Source organism: Cotesia typhae, unplaced genomic scaffold (genome assembly GCF_013202065.1).
Source record: "Cotesia typhae breed Kobodo isofemale line unplaced genomic scaffold, CoteBio_Ctyphae contig_5, whole genome shotgun sequence".
NCBI lineage: Eukaryota > Metazoa > Arthropoda > Insecta > Hymenoptera > Braconidae > Cotesia > Cotesia typhae.
Genome location: NW_027423757.1, coordinates 2,458,169 through 2,480,471, shown reverse-complemented (window position 1 = coordinate 2,480,471; position 22,303 = coordinate 2,458,169). Strand labels below are relative to the sequence as shown.

Here is a 22,303-nt window from a genome sequence, read left to right as displayed (position 1 = left end):
CTTAATCTTAGGGTAAAGAGAGTGGAGGAATGTGCTGTTGAATAATAAAGAATTAATTAACAAGATCAATCGATATTTATTAACAACAAAAAATTAACAAATTTAACAATTTAAGCGCTCACTCACACACTATAATTAACTTATTATCTAACGAAGCGGAGAATAACTGCGAAATAAACAATATTTACAAACGAACCTTCCAAACGACGATACGATGACTAGACGGGCTTTTTCGAACAAACGGTCTCCCACACCTGGCGTAAAACTAAGCTTAAAAAGTACAAGTCCACCGGACTACCAAAACGAACTAACTTTACACACTTTTATAACTTAAAATTAAGTCCACCGGACTACCAAACTTAACACTATTAACACTCTCTATCACGCATAACCCATACAATTCTTCACACACATAACCCACACTTCGCTTAATTGAATTTTATAATCTTAAATTGAAGGAAATGATTTTAATTTAATTACAATATTATTAATTTAACTTATTCAATCATTAGTATTTAATAGTAGGATAACTTTCAATTAACAACCAATTTCAATTAACTTTGAACTAATCTCCAACTTTCAATTTTCGATTGCTAATCTTCCTTGGTTTAAAATATTAAAACAGCTTAAAATTCCTAAGTCATTATTTCGAACGAGAAGCTTAATACCTTGAATTAACTTTTGTTAAATAAATTAATCACAATATAAATCTTTACAATCAAGTTCAAAATTATTAACACAAGTTTAATTAACTAATTCTGACTAAGTTTTTACGGTAACAATTTTGACCGAATAGCTGATTTCTTGGACTTAATCTCCACGCCGATAATTATCAAGTTCAGTAATTTTAATTTGACTACTTCACGGACTTAATCCCCAAAATTTCGAAATTTATCACGACATAAAATAATTTTACAATATAAAATATTCTCGTTAAATAATTCTTAATATAAAATTCTTAATAATTTTCTACTAGTTTTTCCATTATAAAAAATTCGACACCAGTCGAAATATTCAAATTTTAATTGCTAGAACATTCTCTAGCTAAGTTTTGCTTGACCTTGGGTATTGGAATTTACTGCGACACAAAAACTGACGCTTGACCAAAATTCCATGAATAAAAATTTGTCGATTTTTTTTCAATGACAAAAATCAATCAATTTTACTAAGTTAATTATAAAAATAAATTTAACGAATTTTCAGATGTTAATTAATTGATTGATAATTTTTAGTTATTAAAATTTTCCCACAAGGTCGATTAAGTGATCCTTGGGTATAAACCCCCATGAAAATCACTAAATCCAAAACTAGCAAATGTTCCACTATTAATTTATTAATAATCGTCGATTAAACGATCTATAATAATTAAATAGGAGAAGTAACTGGGTATTCGGTAAACCGCGGTCCACTTCTTTCCCACAGAGTAATAATTGATACCTTGACGAACAAAACGATGATCTAACTCACTCGTTGAGGATGAAGTCCTAGTTGTAGTCGGTTTCCTTCGTCTCGTCACTACTCAGTCTGGCGGTCCACTACTTCTCCCTTTTCCACTGCACGGCTCACCTATTTTAACCCAAACTCACCCCCTCCTATTCTCCCTTTAGGCCCGAAGATCGAGACGCGCCAGTGCTATGTCGAATAATTATCGATATCCGGTGACTTATCGATTAAGGGTAATTTTACCCTGTTACAATGAATTCTATTTTTTTTATATCCTTAATGTTTTCCACATAACAAAGTTAAATAGAAAGAAAGCCATCAAATTCGATGCACGGTTTTTTCTCAAACATTTTTCTAAGAAAATTGAAATATTTTTACGAAAAAATTTATCATAAAATCATTATTGTTTCAAAACATGAATTTAAGAATTTATCATGAGATACCATTTTTTGCACGGGAAAATGCAAAACTTGGTATAAAAGTTTCATCAAATAAAATTGTAACCGTGGGGTTTGGCCCAGGTCCAGTTAGCTACCCCTTTCCTCTTTAGAAAGGGCGCCACTGGGATTTTAGACACGGTGTCCCAGAAACCGGGGAAGCATGAGAGGGAAAAGACAGGGTCGTGAGAAGTCCGAGAAAGGCTGTAAATAAACTGAAAAAAAAACTATTTACAAAAAATAAAATTGATTTATTCCACCAAATCCACAAACTTAATAATTTCCTTAAAACTAACTTAATTGTGAGAACCTCTCACCTACGTTGGCCCTTGCCAATTTTTCCTATAACTAAATTAACCAATTTATTCAACCTCGTCACTCCGACGGAATATCTCAATATCTTAATTTCCTCGTCAACCTGACGGAATACCATAAAATACCAACTAATTACCTCGTCAACCTGACGGAATACCATAAAATACCAACTAATTACCTCGTCAATCTGACGGAATACCAGTTAAAACCTATTCCCGACTGCGCCCCCGACTCGGGCGTCTACGCAGTGGTTTCCTAACTTAATCCGTTGTACCCCCGACTCGGGCGTCTATACAACGTTTCTAAATACTCACTAAATTCCATACAGAAATCGCCCACCGGACGCTAACTTAATACACGCTTTCTCTTATTACTCAATTTTCTTCGAATTACTAATTATCTAAATTCCTTGAATTTTACGCTTAACATTTCTTTAATACCAATTACCAAATTCACTAATTTAATTCATTACCAAATTTTATCAATCAAAATTATTCAATTAAAGTCATTAACTATTTTGTCAATAAACTAATTTACTAGATTTACTAAATTAATTAAATTCAGCCCAACGGCCTAGAATTAATTTTACAAAATTTCAAATTTCAAATTCTACAAATTTAACAAGCCTCATTAAATATTCAAACTGCATATATTCCAAAGTGACCTTGACTATCTAAATTACACAAATGCTTCTACTATTTCAACTTAATCAAATAATTTTAACTAATTAATTTCCCATAACTAAAAGGCTTGCAACAAACTAATTAATTGACATATGTGAATAAATTACTTATAAAAGAACCTACTAAATTAAAAAGTGACATCTGAGACAATAGCGATCATTAATTGACAAAATTTTATTACAGTTAATTCGGCCTCTCAATTTACAAATTCCAGCTTGGCCTGAAATAATTGTAATAATAATACCTGACTTAACTTTTCCAACTCTCCAAATGTTGAGTGATGTCCTGGTGGAAACTGGCGAAATCAGCGGCTGGTTGGTCTCTTTCTCGTCTCGAATAAACTATCTGGCTCCAAGTAAAGGGTTCCCAATTCCGGATCGTATATTGACTTCCTTCTTGAGGGTCCTAAATCTTGATGACAGAATTTACTACACAGTACTACACTGACTCACTGTTTTGCCAAAAGCCTCACTGTCTCAAAGCGTCACTGGCTTAAAGCCTGGCTCAAAAGCGTTACTTGTTCCAGGGCTTGGCTCAAAAAGCCTCGATGTTTCTTTTGTCGGACCTTTTATAACCCTTGACTCCGAGTTCTCGAACTTTCCTATTGTCAACCCCGCTTCGTTTTTAGGGACAGCAGTGGGGACTTTCGATTTGCACGCCCGGTGACAAGTCTGAACTACTTGTCAAAAACCAAACGGTAAGGGAAAACCCTCATTTATCGTGGCGTCAATAAAGTGGTCGATAACGACCATGGGAAGTTCAGTTTTCCCTGTCACAAAATATTTATTCCAGTAATGGCGCCTGAAACTTACTAGTTGCACTTGGTTGATTGCTGAATGCTCATGAACAATGTTTCAATGTTAACTTGAATAGCGATCTCAAGCAAAGTTCTCGTCGCCTCTTATGTTGTCGCACAATTATCGCAGAAAACAGCGATAAATAAAAACTCGGTGCGCGCGAGATTTATTTTCTGTCTTACTAAAGTGTACAACAAAAACTGTAAATTAATGACCCACTTACCGAACATATGTGGTAAAGTAAAATACATTTATGGTTGTGGTGTGAACTCTTCCGTTTAATGTAAACGTTTTATTCCCGATTCGGAACATGGTGGTCATTTTTCAATGCTTCTATTCCGAAGGGATTCAGAAAACTATGTCACATGCTTCAGAGTTTAGAGTTTAAATAAAATATTTGCCATGAGGGAAAATTCTGAAAAAAAAAAAATTTATTAAATTCTCGGAACATTCATGTAAATAAATGCTCATAGGAGTAGACTATACGTGAAATATTGTTCTATATAAAACATGTTATTTGGCTATTTTCACTTCACGCCGATGAATATCGTTCAAAACATCGCTCTCATACCACAAGACGGCTCAGTATATTTATTTTCTCCTAAATGACATCACCGTACGCACACCCCATCCCAGTGACAAAACTACGCGGATGATTAAGTGCTTTTATTATCACGTGTACAGACGATAATATTTTAAGCCCGCGTGACGTTTTTGAACTCGCGTTACGAAAATGTTTCGAATACCACATCAAAACGGTGATGCTTAGTAATTGATTACTTTTTTTCAGGTGGAAACGAAAGGCATTTCTGGTCCTATTGAGTTCAAGGAGGGTCGTCGAATCCAATTCAAATTAGACATACTCAAACTGAAACAGCATTCTCTCGTTAAGGTATTTCTGTTTAATAATTATATACTTATATTTTTTTAACCCTTTACAAGAGAGTACACAGAAAGAAAAATTTCTTGACTGGAGAACAAAATACTTGGCTCAAGAAAATTTTCGGGTGCCTGAAGGAAGACCGAAATTGTGTTGGCCGAAGTAAAAATTTTTCTTGAAATTCTATTCTTGGTGGAAGTAATTTTTTCTTAATTCAAATTATCATAAACTCTTGATAAAATAACTTTTTATATTTGATCAAGATTTTTAGATACTTTAGGGAAGCAGCCCCACCTACTTCAGCTGAGAAAAAAATTTTCTCACCTTGAGAAAATTTTTCTCTTGAATATTTGATGCCCATTTTATGTTATTTTAGCGTGCAATTATACAAATTGAATGAAAAAAAATGATTCAATATTATTTGATCTTCCCATTCGACATGTAAGTCAATAAAAATATTAATGAAAATTTACTATCGAGATTAAGATGTGCCAAAATGTAACTTCCTTGATGGACCTCTCAAAATTGGAATTTTGAGTTCCGCTTTTAACAGAAGTTGTGTTTGGGCATTTCTTGACATATTTTGAGCGTTAAGGATTTATTTGATTTTCATAGAATTTTTTACCAGGAGTTTTGTTTAGGCATTTTTGCTGGAATTTCAAAATTTCGAAATTTGGCCGAACAAAACTCCTGTTAAAAAATTCTATAAAAATTAAATAAATCCTTAACGCTTAAAATATGTCCGGAAATGCCCAAACACAACTCCTGTTAAAAGCGGAACTCAAAATGCCAATTTTAAAAGGTCCACCAAGGAAATTACATTTTGGCACACCCTAATCGAGATATTTAATTTTTTGGAGCAAAAGAGAAATTTTCTCAAGACAAGAAAATTTACTTCTATCGAGAACTAAATTTTTTGGAGCAAGAGGCTGAATTTTCTCAAATCAAGAAGATTTTCTTGACTTAAATACATTTTCTTGGATCAAAATACGTATTTCTTAAAGCAAGAGAATTAATTTGTTGGAATAAGTGAAATTTCTTGTGTCAAAAAAAAAATTTTTTTTTCGCTCAAGAAAGTAGTTAGGAAGAAAAATGTTTTCTTGGCTCAAGTGAACCTTTTTTTCTGTGTAATACTCTTGTAAAGGACTCTCAGTATTTTTTCTGTATAAAGAGAAAATTATGTGAAAATTACGGAGAACTTCTTAAAGGGACTAATTAACCAAAGTGACAAAGAAAATTTATCATTGTTCATATTTTGAACGATTCAATAAAAACAATTTTTATTATTTTTTCTGCGGATGAATAAAGTTGTCCGTATTCTAATAAATCCTTTGACATTGATGGTTTACTTCGTAACAGGTGGGTGAGTGGAGGCCTGACTCAGGTGTGAATATAACAGACGTCTCTGCATTTTTTGAACAAGGAACAGTAAATGTCACTTTAACAGTCATAACAATTCCAGTAAGTTTAAAATCATAACTTTAAAAGTTTGTTTAGTTTGCATTTTTTATCATTTTCTTTTCATGCAACCCATTGTAGTTTATCTAAAGTTGATATTTTTTTTTTCATTTAACCACATTTTACGATTCAATTTCATAACTATGTGACTGCTTTTTGATACTAATATTAATATGATTTCCATTACTATCATTATTATTATTATTATTATTATTATTATTTAAGTTTTGCATAAAAAATATAAAAGTCTCTAGCGATTTTCATACAACGATATAGATAAAAAAATAACCATAAGTACGATGAAAAAATACGATGCAATAAACTTCCCTCTTACTAAAAAAAATAAATTGAGTAAATCTGGCAATAGCTTGAGTTCTTGAGTTTACGACCATTCGCTGGAATATTACATACGTAACGAAATAAAAACTGTTATTCACAATATACAACACTGTGACAACATTTCAAGTGCTTTCCCAAAGCCTTTCAGTTTTCTGCTTGTATACTATTCAGCGTCCCGCAGCTTTATTTTTGTACATATTATTCATATGCATATTTCTTAACCCTATTTTATTATTTCCATTCACTTTTACTGTTTATTTTTTAGATAAATACTAAATAAATGTTATAATAAATTTGTGGAGAAATTTCCCGCGTGAATTTAAATCTTATATTATATTGTTGTTAAAATTTCTAACTAAATATGAACTTGATTATTCTTTAAATAATTTTTCTTCATACCTCGGTCGAAAGTACGTACTTTCCTCTCTAATGGCAGGAAAGAAAGTTTAACATTTACTCCCTGTGAGAAGTACATGCGCGCCCTCTGTAACGGCGGGAGGAAAGAATTTCTCATGCGTACTTACACTTGTAACTAGGGACTGTTTATTCCGTCACTATAACAAATTTTTAACCGCTGTAATTTCTATTGCTACCTCTAACCTTAAAAATCTTTATCAATGTTGTTTTGTCATCTGTTAATTTAATATTAAAGTCAGTGCAATAACCCAGTAAAAATGAACAATACGGTGTCATCGGATGAATCCACCGACAAGGATAATGTTATGCGAGATTTCGATGCAGAAGCGCGATTGATAATAAATGTAGATACGTTGCCAAAGAAGTCTGTTGATCGATACAATCTTGTATATGACACGTACAAAAAGTGGCAGAGAGAACACAAAACTTCGCTGTCAGACTCTGAAGAAACTAATGAAAATAAATACATCTTTGAAAAAATGAAATTAATTTATTTTTAAAAAATATGACTAGACTTGACTCTTCGGATGTATTTTATGCCTGCCCCCACGACCAGCTTCGCTCGTGCCGCAAATGTCGGGGCAGGCATCAAGACATACTTATCTGCACTTGAAGTTAAAAAAAGTAAAATTGATAACGTACTTTCGACCGGCTATGAAGAAAAATCGTATACACGACACATGCCAAAAGTTGAAATCTCGGTCCTGCGCGTCATGGTGCCCTCGGCTTCGCCTCGGGCATCATGACGCGCAGGGCCGAAAATTCAACTTTCGGCCCTAGTAGTGTAATATACTATTAAAGCCAAAAAATTTCTAACCATTCAATTTTTCATTACGATTCACCTATTTTTCATATAATTAAATTATCTATTAAATCAATATATCAATGAAAATAAAAATTATTACCGTAAAATGAGACACTTAAAAATATTAGATTAATTAGCAAAAATCCAGGTCGAAAAAAAGTCTTAATTTTGACTTTGTTTAACTAAATTTCCTTTGAAGTTGTCAATTTTCCGACGTGTTTACCTCGGATCTTGACTTCTATTGACTTTTCTTGTCGTAATATTCACTGAATCTTGAATTTTTTTTTACTTAAAAATTACTTGGTTTCCTTACATTTGACTTATTCTGACTTAAACCATTCAGTTGCCTTGAGCTTGACTTTTTTGACTTAGATTATTTCATTGCCTTAAACTTGAATTTTTTTACTTAAACAAACAACTCGCTTTCGAGTCAAGAAATCTAGTCGCCTACTTGACTTATTTTTGCCTTTTTTTGACAATTAAATTTAACGGGTGTCGAGTTAAAAAAATAACCAAATCTTCATAATATATAGAATAAGTAAAATTTTGTCAATCTCTTCGGTTATAGAACGTATGCTTTCAAAGCTGACATTCAAGAGGTCCAGTGTTCGAGTCCTATGGAGACCCGGAATTTAATATTAATAACTTGTGATTCTTTCAGCTATTTAAGAAGCATGTGTTTCTTGTCTTCATCCCCGCATGTAATATGAGCAATTACAACTATGACTCAAATAATGATACCTGACTATTACGAAATAAATAACCGCTGAAATGCCCGTGTAAAAAAATCGTCGACTAATTGATGTAATTTATTAATTTTTTTTATATACACGGTCATATTATGAATGATTCTATACAATATTTTCTATTTGACTTTCAATTTTTGTCTCTTTTATTTATAAATTGCAAAACTATTTTAAAATTTATTTCATTTGTTTTTAATTATGACTTTTTTGTCTTAAAAAAAAAAACTAATTTTGAAAGAAATCCAATTAATATTGACTTTTTTATCTGAAATCGATTTTAACTAAGCGCAAAAAGCCAATAGTAAGTCAATTGTTATGAAAATTTTACATTTATATAAGAAAATAAATAATTTGAAATTTGAGGATTTTGACTTAAATTTCAAGTCAAAATTAAGATTTTCTTTCGACCCGAGAAGTCTAACATAAAATTTTCAAGAATTAATAATTATTGTTTCCCACAACCCTTTTGTTCTCTTGGGAAATCAGTTTTGTTATAGCTGCCTAATAGCACTGGTAGAGCTAATAACCCTATATCCTTCGTTTCCATATATTACATTGTCTAAATTACCAACGTTTACTTTCGATCTGTATATCGCTATTTGTGATACATTAATGAAGCTACGCTTGACTATTCGTAATTTCCATATATATGACGGTAATCGACCGTCATATTTCATCTTCTGATCGTAATATTACATTATCTGTAACATGCGTAAAGAATTTTTTTTTATTTAATCAGCGAAATCAATATTTATAGTGTCAGGGTTAACCAAAGGAGAAGACTATAATTTTTTTTAATTTTCATTAATTAATATTAGAATAAAATGTTCATTCAAATTTGATAAGAAGTATTAATTTTTTAACAAATCAAAATGAAATAAAAGTTATAAAAAAATTTATGTTTTTTATGTATCAGATATTTTTTTTAATTTCTGTCTTTGATCGAATATTGCATATTTTAAATTTATTTGCATATTTAATTTACTTGATTTATTAGATAAAATAATCCAGCAGCCAATATAAGATAATTTTTAGGCAAAAAATGAACGATTATGAAAATAAAAAAAAAATCATGTTCAATAAAGTGTAATTTTGTAATCTTTTTGATGAAATAATTTTTTTTTTACGAACTACAAACGTCATCTAACGCTCGAGAATGAAATTTATTAAGAAATCTAACAAAAAAATTCTTTACGTAATTTCCTATAAAAATTTTAAAGTGAAAAATTTTTCGACTCAAAAAATTACTCAGATATCTTGGGTGGCTCATACACAAATGTAATTACTATTATTTCGAATGAAGTAAAACAGTAGAATCGTCCAATAAAGAACAATTGTAAAAAAAAATTCATCCTAATTTATTTGTCATGTAAATTACACATTGAACAATGAATATATTGACAGGAAAAGCCATATGTAATGATGCATAAGGAAAAAAACTACACGGGTAACAATCGGTTTTACGGGTTTTGCGTGGATTTGCTCGAAGCAGTGGCAAAAGGTTTAGGCTTCAATTACCGTTTGGAGCTTGTTGAAGATCGCAAATATGGCGCGAAAGATCCAGAGACTGGCGAGTGGAATGGCATCGTCAATGAACTCATGCGACATGTATGCCTTGGTTTGTTTTATTTAAAATTATTTCATTTACTTATCCAACAGTCATTTGTCATTCGTAGATTTATTTTTGTTTATTACTTTAATTTGCGGATCCCATGCATTTCCTCTTTGGTTCATTTTGATTGTTATTATTTTTATTTATCATTTATAATCGAATATTTGTAATACAATAACTTATTAGAACATATACGAATATAATTGTAGTTGCACACTTAATTTGATCAATTAGTTATCGCAATAGAATTTAAAAAATTACTGCTTCTATTTCGAATAATTTATAATAATTGTGTAAGATTTTATGTAACGCACTACTACTATTATTATTATTATAAATAAAAACCCGTAAGTATAAAAATATAAAACAGAATAGAAAAATTTAACAATGTCCGAAAGTCGTAATCATAAAAAAAAAGATTTTGTGAGCTTATCACCAGAAGGCAGAAAAAATAAAAAAAAAAGACGGACGAAAAAACGACAGATTTCTTTTCTTCTCGAACCGTAGGAACAGCCTTACGTTATGCTGAGGAACACCGGAAATTTCAGCGGTAACGAACGGTACGAGGGATTTTGCATCGACCTTCTAAGAGAGATAGCACGAATGGTTGGCTTTACCTACAAGATCGAGCTAGTGCCGGATGGCAAGTACGGTGTTTACGATTACGAGACTGGCGAGTGGAACGGAATTGTACGGCAATTGATGGATAAGGTAAGTTACTGAGATTAGATTTAACAGAAATCATCTCTCGAATTTAAGTTTTTACTTTCCATAATTAAGATTACTTTTATTTTTTTTTCTTTTCAAATTTAAGTTTTTTTTTTACTAATTGATTGCTGTTAATGAGATGGACGAGAAATGTTCTGGATAATAGTTTCAATTGAATATAATGACCTCACAGTAGAATAAAAATGCTGAAACAAAAAAATCTTTTTAGGTTTAATCAATAAAAAATTTTCTGAAAACATACAACGAGTTTGAGAGCATGTTAGGAGAAAAAAAAATTTTTAGTCCGCTTTGCTTGTTAGAAATTGTGGAAAATTTTATATTATTTGATGTGTTAAATTCAAAAGTTTAATTAAGTACGTATTGTCGATTTTTTAAATTAATTCATTGTTAATTCAACTTTTACAAAATTTTTTTTCTTTTGAATGATTACAAAAATTCAACACAAATTTTTTTTAGTTCAATATTTGTTCAATATTAATGAGTCAATTTAATGACCTTTAAAAAAAAAACTTTACTAGATTTTTTCATAGTCTATATCTTTAAATTATTTTCAAAAAAATTGCTTTATGGGCTGCATTATTTTCTACAAACTTTTTCATTTTTTTTTTTTTTTTCCAATAAGATTTATAAGTTTCAGAAACAAAAATAAAATAAAATGTTCACATGATAAAAAAAAATTCCGAGTGACCATTTAAAAACTTTCGAGGGAGGATTTAAAAAACCTTTTTTTCATGTGCATTATAGTGCGCATCATTTATAAATGATTCTAAAGAGAGCATGAAAAACAGTTTGGAAAATGACAGTTTAATTTATGTATACAAATATATATTTGCGTGAATAAAAAGTCAAAACTCCGTGCAGTGAGAAGTGAAATCCAGTGTAAGCATTTTTGTTTATTTTTTCAAAAAATTGAATTATTCATATAATATAATAAATATGGCAGTATATCACTCTTTTATTTAGCAAAATATTGGAAGGATTTGAAAAAATAGTAACTAATTTGGTTATTGAAAAAAAAAAAAAAAAAAAAAAATACTTTATTATTATTTTTTTCACAAACCAGCATGTCTATTGTTTCCGGGTTAGACCATCATAATTCATAATGTATAAAGTCGTGGTCCCGTAGCGCGAACGAGAGCTTCCGTCGATTCAAATTTCAGATAGGTTGTCGAACCGATCCACGCTGTACTTCACGAACACTGAATACAACGTAAACGGGTGCGATGCTCTACCACCGAGAGCATGGATGCTTTTGCAATGCAAATGAATTCTCGAGTGCAACACGGAAATGGTGCGGTACGACATCATACCAAAGGGTGGGTTTAACTAACGCCAGTGAATTGGTACATATCTGAATACCAAAATGACTGACATGACTCTCAAGATCAAGTGACTTTTTATGGGTTTTTAAAATTAATTGTTATTTTGTTTTTCTAACTATTTTTTCCGTGCCTCTATCAGTCTATATTATACCTGCGCTGTTTAATAATATTATAAATTTAGTAACATTTTAGTATGCAAACATATGTTAAAATTAAATATCCGGTCTAAAAAATTAATTTATAATTTATGCATTACACGCACACAAAAAAAAATTTATTTAAATTAAGTAGATAATTTTGAAGAATTTTATTTTCTTGACTTGAGTAAAAAAATTCTTAAACTAAGAAATGTTTCTTGGTTTAAGTACATTTTACTTAATTCAAGAATTTTCCGCCTTGATTCAAGACAATCAAACTCTTCAAAATTATTTTCTTGGTTCAATAATTTTACTCTTGAATCAAGTTAATTTTTTTTTCAGTGCGGAAAAAAAATTTTAGGAAAAATTACAGTTGTTACACCGTGATCCAGGACCAGACTTTCGTCACTTTGATAATTTTACACTTTTAAATTTACGATTTAACATCGTAAAAATTCGGATATTTATTACTTTTATAGTTAAAATGTAAAATTATCAAATTAACCGTATTGAAAGTCTGGTCCTGGATTACGATGTGATAGTTATAATTTTTCCTAAAATTTTTTCTCGGTATAATATTACGATATAGTCTTGTAGACCTAAAATCTACTTATTAAATTTATGAATATTTGAATATGTATAATTAAAAAATCAGTTTAATAAATATTCAACAAAACATATTGAACTACCCGTACAAGTATTAATTGAAAGATATTGCATGAATCTAACATGAAGCGAGGAATTGTCACGATCGTTAGTAAATATGTGAAATTCCGATTTACATTCACTTGAATGATATATCACTAGCCAGACTAATAAAAACATGAAAAATTAACTTATATATAAATGATATTACTTTCTTGAAGAACTAAAATTATTATCGTCATTGTTGTTATTTATAAATTAACTATTATGTGATATCCATAGCGTTATATATTGAAATTATTATTTTTTTGTCAAGTCTTGAATATTTTAAATTTTAAGAGGGGGGGGAAGGGTTAGTTTTATTTTTTTATCAAGTGCGAATGAATAATTGTCGTCTAATAAAAAAATTTTAATTACTCAAGCACGCCATCGCTATGGTGAATTTTGTTCCAGTATGGTTCCGAACTAAGAAAATAATTTCTCAATGCTTGACAATCACATTGCTAACTTGCAATTAGAGAGCAAACGAAAGAGATAACGAACGAGTACAAGAAAAGTACCAAAAAGTCAAACGTCTGAAATATACAAATCATTGTACTACATTTTTTTATTCCATCGTAAATTATGATATGAGCTGTTAAAGAAAAAATTATTCGTGCTGAATTTTTCTTGAATATTTTAAATTTTCAGTGTTTCAAAAATGAAGTTGAAGAATAATTTATTCTCGTTATTATATGCAATAATTAACAATTTTATCAATTTAATTAAGTGGAATATCATTATCATAATCACCATGATTAATAAATTCTGATCAAAGAAACAACTTTATTTTATATCAGGTCACAATAATAAAATGCACCTATGGCATTACAATAAAACTTGAAATACTTCTTTTCATAGTGACAACAATGCAGCTTATTTAAAAACACTTGAATTTCGTTACGACAAAATACTGCAACTCAAGATCTATTTTAACAATGAAAATACGATACCTTTACTTACAAAGTTTCGTCGTTACGAATTTAATTTTTTTTTTTTTTTTTTTTTTTTTTTTTTTTTTTTTTTAAATAAACGACTCAGTTGTTACGGCGAGACAAGATATTTTAAATTTAATTTTTTTAGACAAAATTTAATTTTTTCTTACCGATAAAAACTAAAAGCTTCAAAATGAATTGAAATTTAATATAAAAATGAATCACTCGTTGTTTGTTATTGTCAGTTATGATTGCAAATTTAATAACCTATCAAAGTTTCATTATAAACCGCGGATAATAAAATTCTGTAATACTCAGTGTAATATAATAATCATGAAATTTAAAACTCAACGCATGAAAAGTTTTAATGAATTCATTTATTAAATTTACCGAGATTGCTTTGTAATATCCACAAAATAATAAAAAAAAAATCATTTAAGCTCACAGTCAGTTAAAAATAAACTTTTCTTAAAAATTTCCCTCGTTTTATAAATCTAAATTTCAACATCGGAAAGCTAATAAATATTAATTACAATCATAAATCGATAATTCAGTTTTACTGGCCTTCAATCAATTATCTTTGTCGCTCTCGCGTGAGTGAATATTCTAACGAATTGACGTCCACCAGTTTTTTTTTTTTTTCTTTCCTTGCTGAGTTGTGCTCAGCTGGCCTTTGGGGAGTCCCGTACAGCCAATGTTTGTGATGTGGTCCACCAGTTAAAATCAATTTTTTACAACGCTTATACTACTACTAGCGCTCTACTATTACATTTACTACCACTACTGCAAGATAAATACTTTTTAGTCATTTCGCCCTTCATTCATCCGAATACACACGATGGAGAGGAAATAAAAATACTTGCTGTCGTTGCGAAATACCTCTGTGCACTGAGCTATACTGACGTTCATATTAATTTAGGTAGATGATCATTAATTATACTCTCGATATTGTGTAAAAGAATGAAAAATTGTTTATATAAGATACATTTGCTGCTATGGAACTTTTTATGATAGATAATGTTTTTTTACATATAATAAATAAATATATGTATATCCATCTATGTTGAATCAAATAATCGCTGAATTTTTCGAAGTACTATAAAATACCACAAATAAAACTTTAAGCGGATTTTCTTATATACAAATAAAATAAAGCATACTAAAAAGAAAAATAACAATACAAAGCTTGTATTTTATGAGCTGAAAAAAGTTTCAGCCAATGTTTTATTTCTAGATAACAATAAATTAGAACGCAAATCTTGAAGTAGATTGGATAATTCAATTGATGAATGTAAACAAATTTTATTATTATTATTATTTAAAAAAAATTTTTTTTATTACTACTTTTAGTTAATAATTAAATAATTAGTATAAATTATTCATTTATTTATTTATTAAACAATAACCCAACAGCCGAAGCCAATAACAGGGTTTATAAGGAACACAATTATGAATTACATACAAAAAAAATATAATTAGATGCGCCTTTAAATACTAGGTAATAAAGATCAAGAAAATAGTTAAATAAAGTTAACTATGATATTAGATACAATATTAAATATTAAATACTAAATATGTTGGTCGTAGCTTAACAACTATTTTACCAACTACTTATAAATAACTAACAACTTTAACAACTAATTATAAATAAAAATACCTAGTTTATTTGAGTAAATGCACGTTTGCTTACATAGGCATTTAGAGCCCAAATTAGTTTTTGCGTAAATATTTATTTTATTTCAGCACAATTTTATGCGGTAAATAATTCATTAAACATTGTATCTCATCATTTTTGAGTTATTTTTTTGTACATTATAGATTTATTTAATAATTCTATAAGACTTCAATAACAATATTAAAATTACGTAATGAAGTAATTGAATTAAAGTAGAAATAATTTTTCCAGAAGGCTGATTTAGCAGTAGGTTCAATGACTATAAATTATGCAAGAGAGAGTGTAATCGACTTTACGAAGCCATTTATGAACCTCGGAATCTCCATACTCTTTAAGGTAAGATTTAAAGAAAACAAAAAATATAATAAAATATAAAAAAGTTGTCAGAACAAAATGTAAATGTCTGTGGAGCCTTAATCGCACAGGAGGAATACCAGACTATGCTATTAGGAGCCTGCAATTACGATCCTCTTGAGTGAACGTCACGCATTTTAATCAGAAGCTTCAAAATAAACTTAAACTTTAATAATTGCTATAAAAATTACTGTAGGTTGACTTAGTATATAATATTATTTTGACCCTAGAATTTTTTTTATCCTAAAATATTTCTCGAACATAGGTTCGTTTTTAATTAATTTTTTCAATATTAAAAACTATTTAATTCAGAATAATAATGATTATATTTAAAAGAGCATTGTTTTACCTACCAAAAATATAATAAAAACTGAATTCCGATAAAATGCATAGTTTCTGAGATATGACTTAACTCTTCGAAAGTCAAGTGGGGTCAATTTGTCCCTGTGTATACTCTAAAGTTCTGTTCGGAGGTGTGTACTCCCAGGGTTAATATTTTTAAAAATCCTTGTAAATAAAAAAATTTTTTTTGTAGATTTTTATTCTTTTCTAAACTAAACGTTTTTTGACTTGAAGGTTTTAAAAATTAGTTAAAAATTTTTCGAGAAGTGAAATTCCTTCATTTTTATATTAAGAATTATACATTCATAGTAAAAAATTTTACGTCCTTATGTGAAATTAACATTTTACTTATTCTGATGATAAAATTTAAATGTGTATAATTTGTAAATTTATTACAGAAAAATTAACATAAATCCGTATTAAATTTATTTTACGCGTGTTTTGTGCAAATTTTGCAGAAAAAAAAAATATTTACTATTTCATTGTGTAAAAAAAAATTATATTTTTATGGAAATCTTTTATCATCTTTTAAAAAAAAAAAAACATAATCTTTAAAACAAGGCTAATATACAAAAATGATTAGTTCCATTGAAATTAATTTAATTCGGAAAAAAGAAAAACATTCAAAAAATTTAAATTCCAATGGCATCACGTACAATATATTATTTATGACTACTATAAATTCACGACTTGGTGCAAACACAAATTTAATGACAAGTCTATGAATTTAATTGAATTTAAATTGTGTTAGAATAATGTTATATTTAAGTATCATACTATTGAACTTGACTTAACAACGACCATATAAAACAAGCTCTTGAGCACACACATAAATTCTCGTTGAAAGTGAGCAATCACCAGCGTTTATCAATAGAGTGCACAGTGTATAGAGTGTTAACTTGTCTACACAAATTTGAGACTGATTAAATATAATGAATACAGCAGAACGATATTTCTTGAATGACACTAAACTAAGCACTGTAATTATTTCGACTGTTTGCTTTGTGAAACGTTGAAGAAAAATATTGCTTTATTATATAATACCTAATCAACAAATCGTTAATAGATATTTAAACTTTGAAACAAAACTTTAGTTGCACAGATGTCTCTTGGTTTCTGTTAATTGAAACATTTTAACCCGATCGATACCTAAGCGAATGGTGTATGTGACCTGAATCTTGAACGGGGGCAATTACGCTCGTTAATTAACATGTTACCTAGACTTCCCTATAGTAAAATATATCTTTTTATAAATTCAATTCACATCAAATTATAACTTTAACAGTGCTCATAATCATCAAATAGTATTGTTATTATTATTATTATTATTATGAATAGTTATAAAATTATTAACTATACGCCTAAGCATATGTAGTCTATTTTCAACTTTTTATTTAGAGGGATAGCCACTGTGAGGATCAAAAAAATAGGTGATTTTGGAGATTTTTTTTGGCTAAGATAACAAAACAATTTGGGGATCGGGTTTTTTTTTTGTTTTATAAAGCATACATCGAAGATCATTCTCCTAAATTTTGATTAAGAAATATCATGTTCTTACAAAGTTATAAGCATTTTTGTGGAGCACCAAAAAATTTCCCCCACCACGATGCGATCTCTCTTAAAAACGGATTATTTAAAACAAAATAACGAAACAGCGTTGTAATCTGCATGCAAGTGGTTATCGTTGCATTTAAGGGATTTTGAAAATTTGAATTTAAAAAAAATAGCGAAATATTAAAAATTTTTTCGCTTTTTTTTCTCATTTTTTTGGATTCAAACAGCCCTAAAAAATCTTAAAAATCAAAATTTTCAAAATCCCCTACGTGCAACGATAACTACTGAATAGACGAATACGAAGAAAAAAAATGATGCAAATCGGTTCATATTTATGCAAATTACAGTTTTTAGTTTCGAAAAAAACGCGTTTTCGTTGGAATACCGCGCGTGTAAAGTTATTTGAGGCGCTGTCACAAAAATGACTATAACTCGGAAAATATTCGGAATTTTCATACAAAACTCTAAATACATATTCTTATATTTGTAAACTTTGATTTTAATAGAAAAAAAAAAAATTTTTTTTTCTAGCCATAATTCATAGTTAGATTTGTCATTAATTTAAAGACAAATTTGGGAACTGGGGAAATAAAGGACAAAGGGGAAGGGGGACCTTTACTCAATAGGAATTTTCACAGTGGCTATCCCCTTTAATTAACAATTCGTGGATCATTTTGTCCTCCACTTTAAAGAGATACTTTCAGATAACTGTAAAATTACAAATAAGTAAAAATTATGAACATGATCTCATAAAATTTCTCTACAATTTTTTTCCAAATGATATACAAAAAATTTTTTTCAAAAAAATAAATAAAATAATATTAAACTAAAAACACTACGAAAAATAAAAAATTTAGTATCAAAGGTTAGTGACTTTCAAACTTATACATACGCTGGTTATTCTTTCTAATTATTAAAAAATAATTTATAGAAAATTTTTTTAGATATTATTATTATTAATTTTTTTGAGTAAGAATTGAAGAAGATTATTTATTTAATTAAAAGTAATAACATAAAATAAGTAATAAATTATTTGTAGGTGCCAACGAGTCATCCCGCTCGATTGTTCTCGTTTATGAATCCTTTAGCAATTGAAATTTGGCTATACGTTCTCGCTGCTTACGTTCTGGTCTCTGTAACAATGTTCGTCGTCGCACGATTTAGTCCCTACGAGTGGAATAACCCACATCCGTGCCATTCGGGCCCGACGGAAATCGTCGAGAATCAATTCTCCTTAGCAAATAGTTTTTGGTTCACCATTGGAACGCTGATGCAGCAGGGTAGCGATCTCAATCCAAAGGTATTTCAACCATTCTTTTTTCATCATTTTACCATTTATCTATTATTATCTTTTCTTTCAATCACCTTTAAAGAATCTTTGTAAGAATTTACTAATTCTTTAAATAATATTTTTATGTAAAAAATAACTCAAATTTTTTTTATCCCTAAAAATATTTATCTAAATAATATTGAAAAAGAAACAAGCTTACTATACATGAATCCAACATAAAAATATACAGAATACATTTTAGTGGGAATAAAAGATAGATTCGCTTCACTGTTACTTTAGTAAACAGATCGTGATTGATATACTGTGATTGGTAACGATCTCAATTTATGGCACTGACTACCGTTCAATCGTAGTTGTTTCACTTTGCTAATTTATTCGCTATTAATTTACGGTTTTTTTTTTTTTATAATCATGAACATAAATTGAAAGTACTTAGTTTTTGATAGCAAAATAATCAGAGTAAATAAAATTTATAAATTGCTTAGCGAACAGAAAAAGTTTCCATAGAATTTTTATTAGAATATGCTCACCAAGCACTCGCATAACCGAATTGATTATTTTCATTCAAGAAAAAATAAAAAAGAAATATAAAATATAAGTGAGACAATTTTTCACAACGACATATATTTTTTTGCGGCAAACGATATATCTTTTGCACTCATAGAAACGCGATGCTTTGCATTTCTGTTGGTGAGTGAATTTCATGTTTCTATATTTTCTAAAATGCTTATACCTAAAAAAAACTCGTAAATTATTTTTATTGCCATCTTCATGTGTCAAATCAATATTTTAACATCAAATTTATCCATTTTATGTCTCGAAATTTCTAATATGGGAAAATTCTTTTTAAAAATTCAAGAAATTAGTTAAGAAAAGATAAATTGATAAAACAAATTAATCGATTATTTTTATGTAATGAAATACGAAGATTTCTAGAACTTTTATGCCAATAAAATAATAATTCACCTTATAATTCTATATAAGCTAATTAATCGTTAAATAAATCTATTTTAAGAAAATAATATCATTATCAAACCGCATCGTGACTCAATTATTCTTAGCAAAATCGCAATAAATCCATTAATGGAGCTCTATCAATTCAGAAGCACCAGGGATAAAAACAATCACTTTTTGTAAAACAGTATTCATTAAACAACTCAGTAGAACCGTCATTTGAATAAAAATTTAATTTTTAATTCTTTAAAAATTAATTTTTTTTTGTTTAATTTTTGAAAAAAACTTTTTTTCGATGCAATAAATAACATTTAAAATCATTTCAGGCAACAAGTACTCGAATCGTTGGTGGGGTTTGGTGGTTCTTTACCCTCATAATAATATCATCATACACAGCAAACCTCGCGGCATTTTTGACTGTCGAGCGAATGATAACTCCAATCGAACATGCTGAAGACCTTGCTGGCCAAACTGATATTACTTATGGGACTCTCGACAGTGGTAGTACCATGACATTTTTTCGAGTAATTAAACTTAATTTGAATTTAGAAAAATTTTAAATACAATAATTCACAAAAAGTAACATAATTAAAATATTATTCCAAAGGACTCAATGATTGAAACTTACAAAAAAATGTGGCGATTCATGGAAAACAAAAAACCTTCAGTATTTGTTTCTACCTATGAAGAAGGAATCCAGCGAGTGCTACAAGGCGACTACGCGTTTCTAATGGAATCTACGATGCTGGATTATATTGTACAGCGAGACTGTAATCTCACCCAAATTGGTGGGCTACTTGATAGCAAAGGATATGGAATTGCAACCCCGATGGGTGAGATAATTGTTACTGTTAATTCAATAACCGCTGATTATATATCTCAAGTTATCTAACTCATAAAAAGTAAACCTTTTTCTGTCGTACCGAAAATACATTTATGTAGATGAATTTATTTATTCGATGTAGCATTCAGAGATTTTAAATTCCTGTTATAAAATTTATGCACAATGTATTGTTTTCTTTTATTTCCACGGTTATGGTCATGAGTATTCATCTCGCGACAAAAAAAAATGTACTATACTTATTTTAGCTTAAAAAAATTGATTGTATACTCATACAAAAAGTGTTGTACATTAATAAACCTTTTATATACATTTAAAATTATTAGGGAAATCAGTATAGTAGAAAATTAATTCATTTGAAATAATGTTAGAATTCATTTTCTTACTCTAAATGCTAAGTAATGGAATAATTGATTGAACACAGAGAGAATATTTTACGAAAAAGTACTTTATGAATTATAGAGAGTCTCAATCATTTCTTATAAATATATTAAGAAATTGATATTACATTTTCATCGTTGTATTTTTTAAGGCTCTGATTGGTCTTTTTAAAAAAACATTATGTCTTTAACAATTATGACGAAAGTTAAAGTATCTAAAATAATTATATTAATTTTAGAAAATATTTTTTTAATTAATTTTTTTATTTCTTTCATAAAGTTTAATGCATTAAAAAATAGCAATAAATTAAACATATAAATTTATTTTTCATGTTACGATATTTTACAATGGTCTTTTACATAAATATAACTTAATGTAAATTTTTATTGTATACTTTTATTGCCATTTGGTAATATTTGGCATAATATCCATTGGTCTATCTTTCTCTAGAGTAGGTGAGAAGGGGGTCAATTGAACTAAAAAAAGTTTAGTAATTTTTCACTATTCGAATTAAAACTAAATAATAATTTTTTTTTCTTGGAATGATGGTTTATTATGTCTACTATCATTATCAATACATAAATTAGTCAATAAACAACGTGAATTTTTAAAAATTATTAATTTATCCAAATGCATCGAATGGTTCAATTGACCCCCGCTCGGGGGCAATTGAACCAATAATATTTAAAACTCAAGCCCGAACTTTTAATAAATAATATATTAATTGTTACTTGCTAATATTATTGTTGCACCGTATTAATGCACAGATATTATATTAAATAAATTTAAAATCAATTTAAAAATAATTTTCATTATAAATTCAGTTCATCAAATTGTTAAGTTATTTCCCTGAGTTTTTTCACGTAGAGAGAAAAAAAAGTTTACATGCCTAAAAATAAAAAACTCTCAATTTTTCAAAATTCATTAATCGCAATGATTTCAAATTTTGATCATATCTGAATTTAACATATTAGAATCTAACTTTAAGAGCATGAAGCGTTTTTTCGATTTTTTTCGATTTTTTAATTCGAATGATTCAATTGACTCCTTTCTCCCCTACTGGGAAAAAAATCTTTTTGAAACGTATTTTAGTTTTTTAGACGATATACATTTCAGAATACATAGAAACATTTATTCGATAGCATATGAATAGAGAATAGAAATAAATCGAT

At 28.8% G+C, this 22,303-nt stretch overlaps 1 protein-coding gene across 4 annotated transcripts in view; it reads left to right on the top strand.

Moving 5' to 3' along the window:
• LOC141531489 (glutamate receptor ionotropic, kainate 2) overlaps nt 1-22,303 on the top strand; it is a 121,739-nt gene that overhangs the window by 94,628 nt on the left and 4,808 nt on the right. For 2 of the 4 annotated variants that reach the window (XM_074249336.1, XM_074249339.1), the window contains exons 9-16: nt 4,466-4,567; nt 5,915-6,016; nt 9,725-9,928; nt 10,440-10,643; nt 15,646-15,750; nt 18,704-18,964; nt 20,236-20,433; nt 20,517-20,742. In XM_074249336.1, the coding sequence (XP_074105437.1) occupies nt 4,466-4,567; nt 5,915-6,016; nt 9,725-9,928; nt 10,440-10,643; nt 15,646-15,750; nt 18,704-18,964; nt 20,236-20,433; nt 20,517-20,742 (1,402 nt within the window). The remainder of the gene's footprint in view (nt 1-4,465; nt 4,568-5,914; nt 6,017-9,724; nt 9,929-10,439; nt 10,644-15,645; nt 15,751-18,703; nt 18,965-20,235; nt 20,434-20,516; nt 20,743-22,303) is intronic. The other 2 variants (XM_074249337.1, XM_074249338.1) reach the window with 1 other exon arrangement.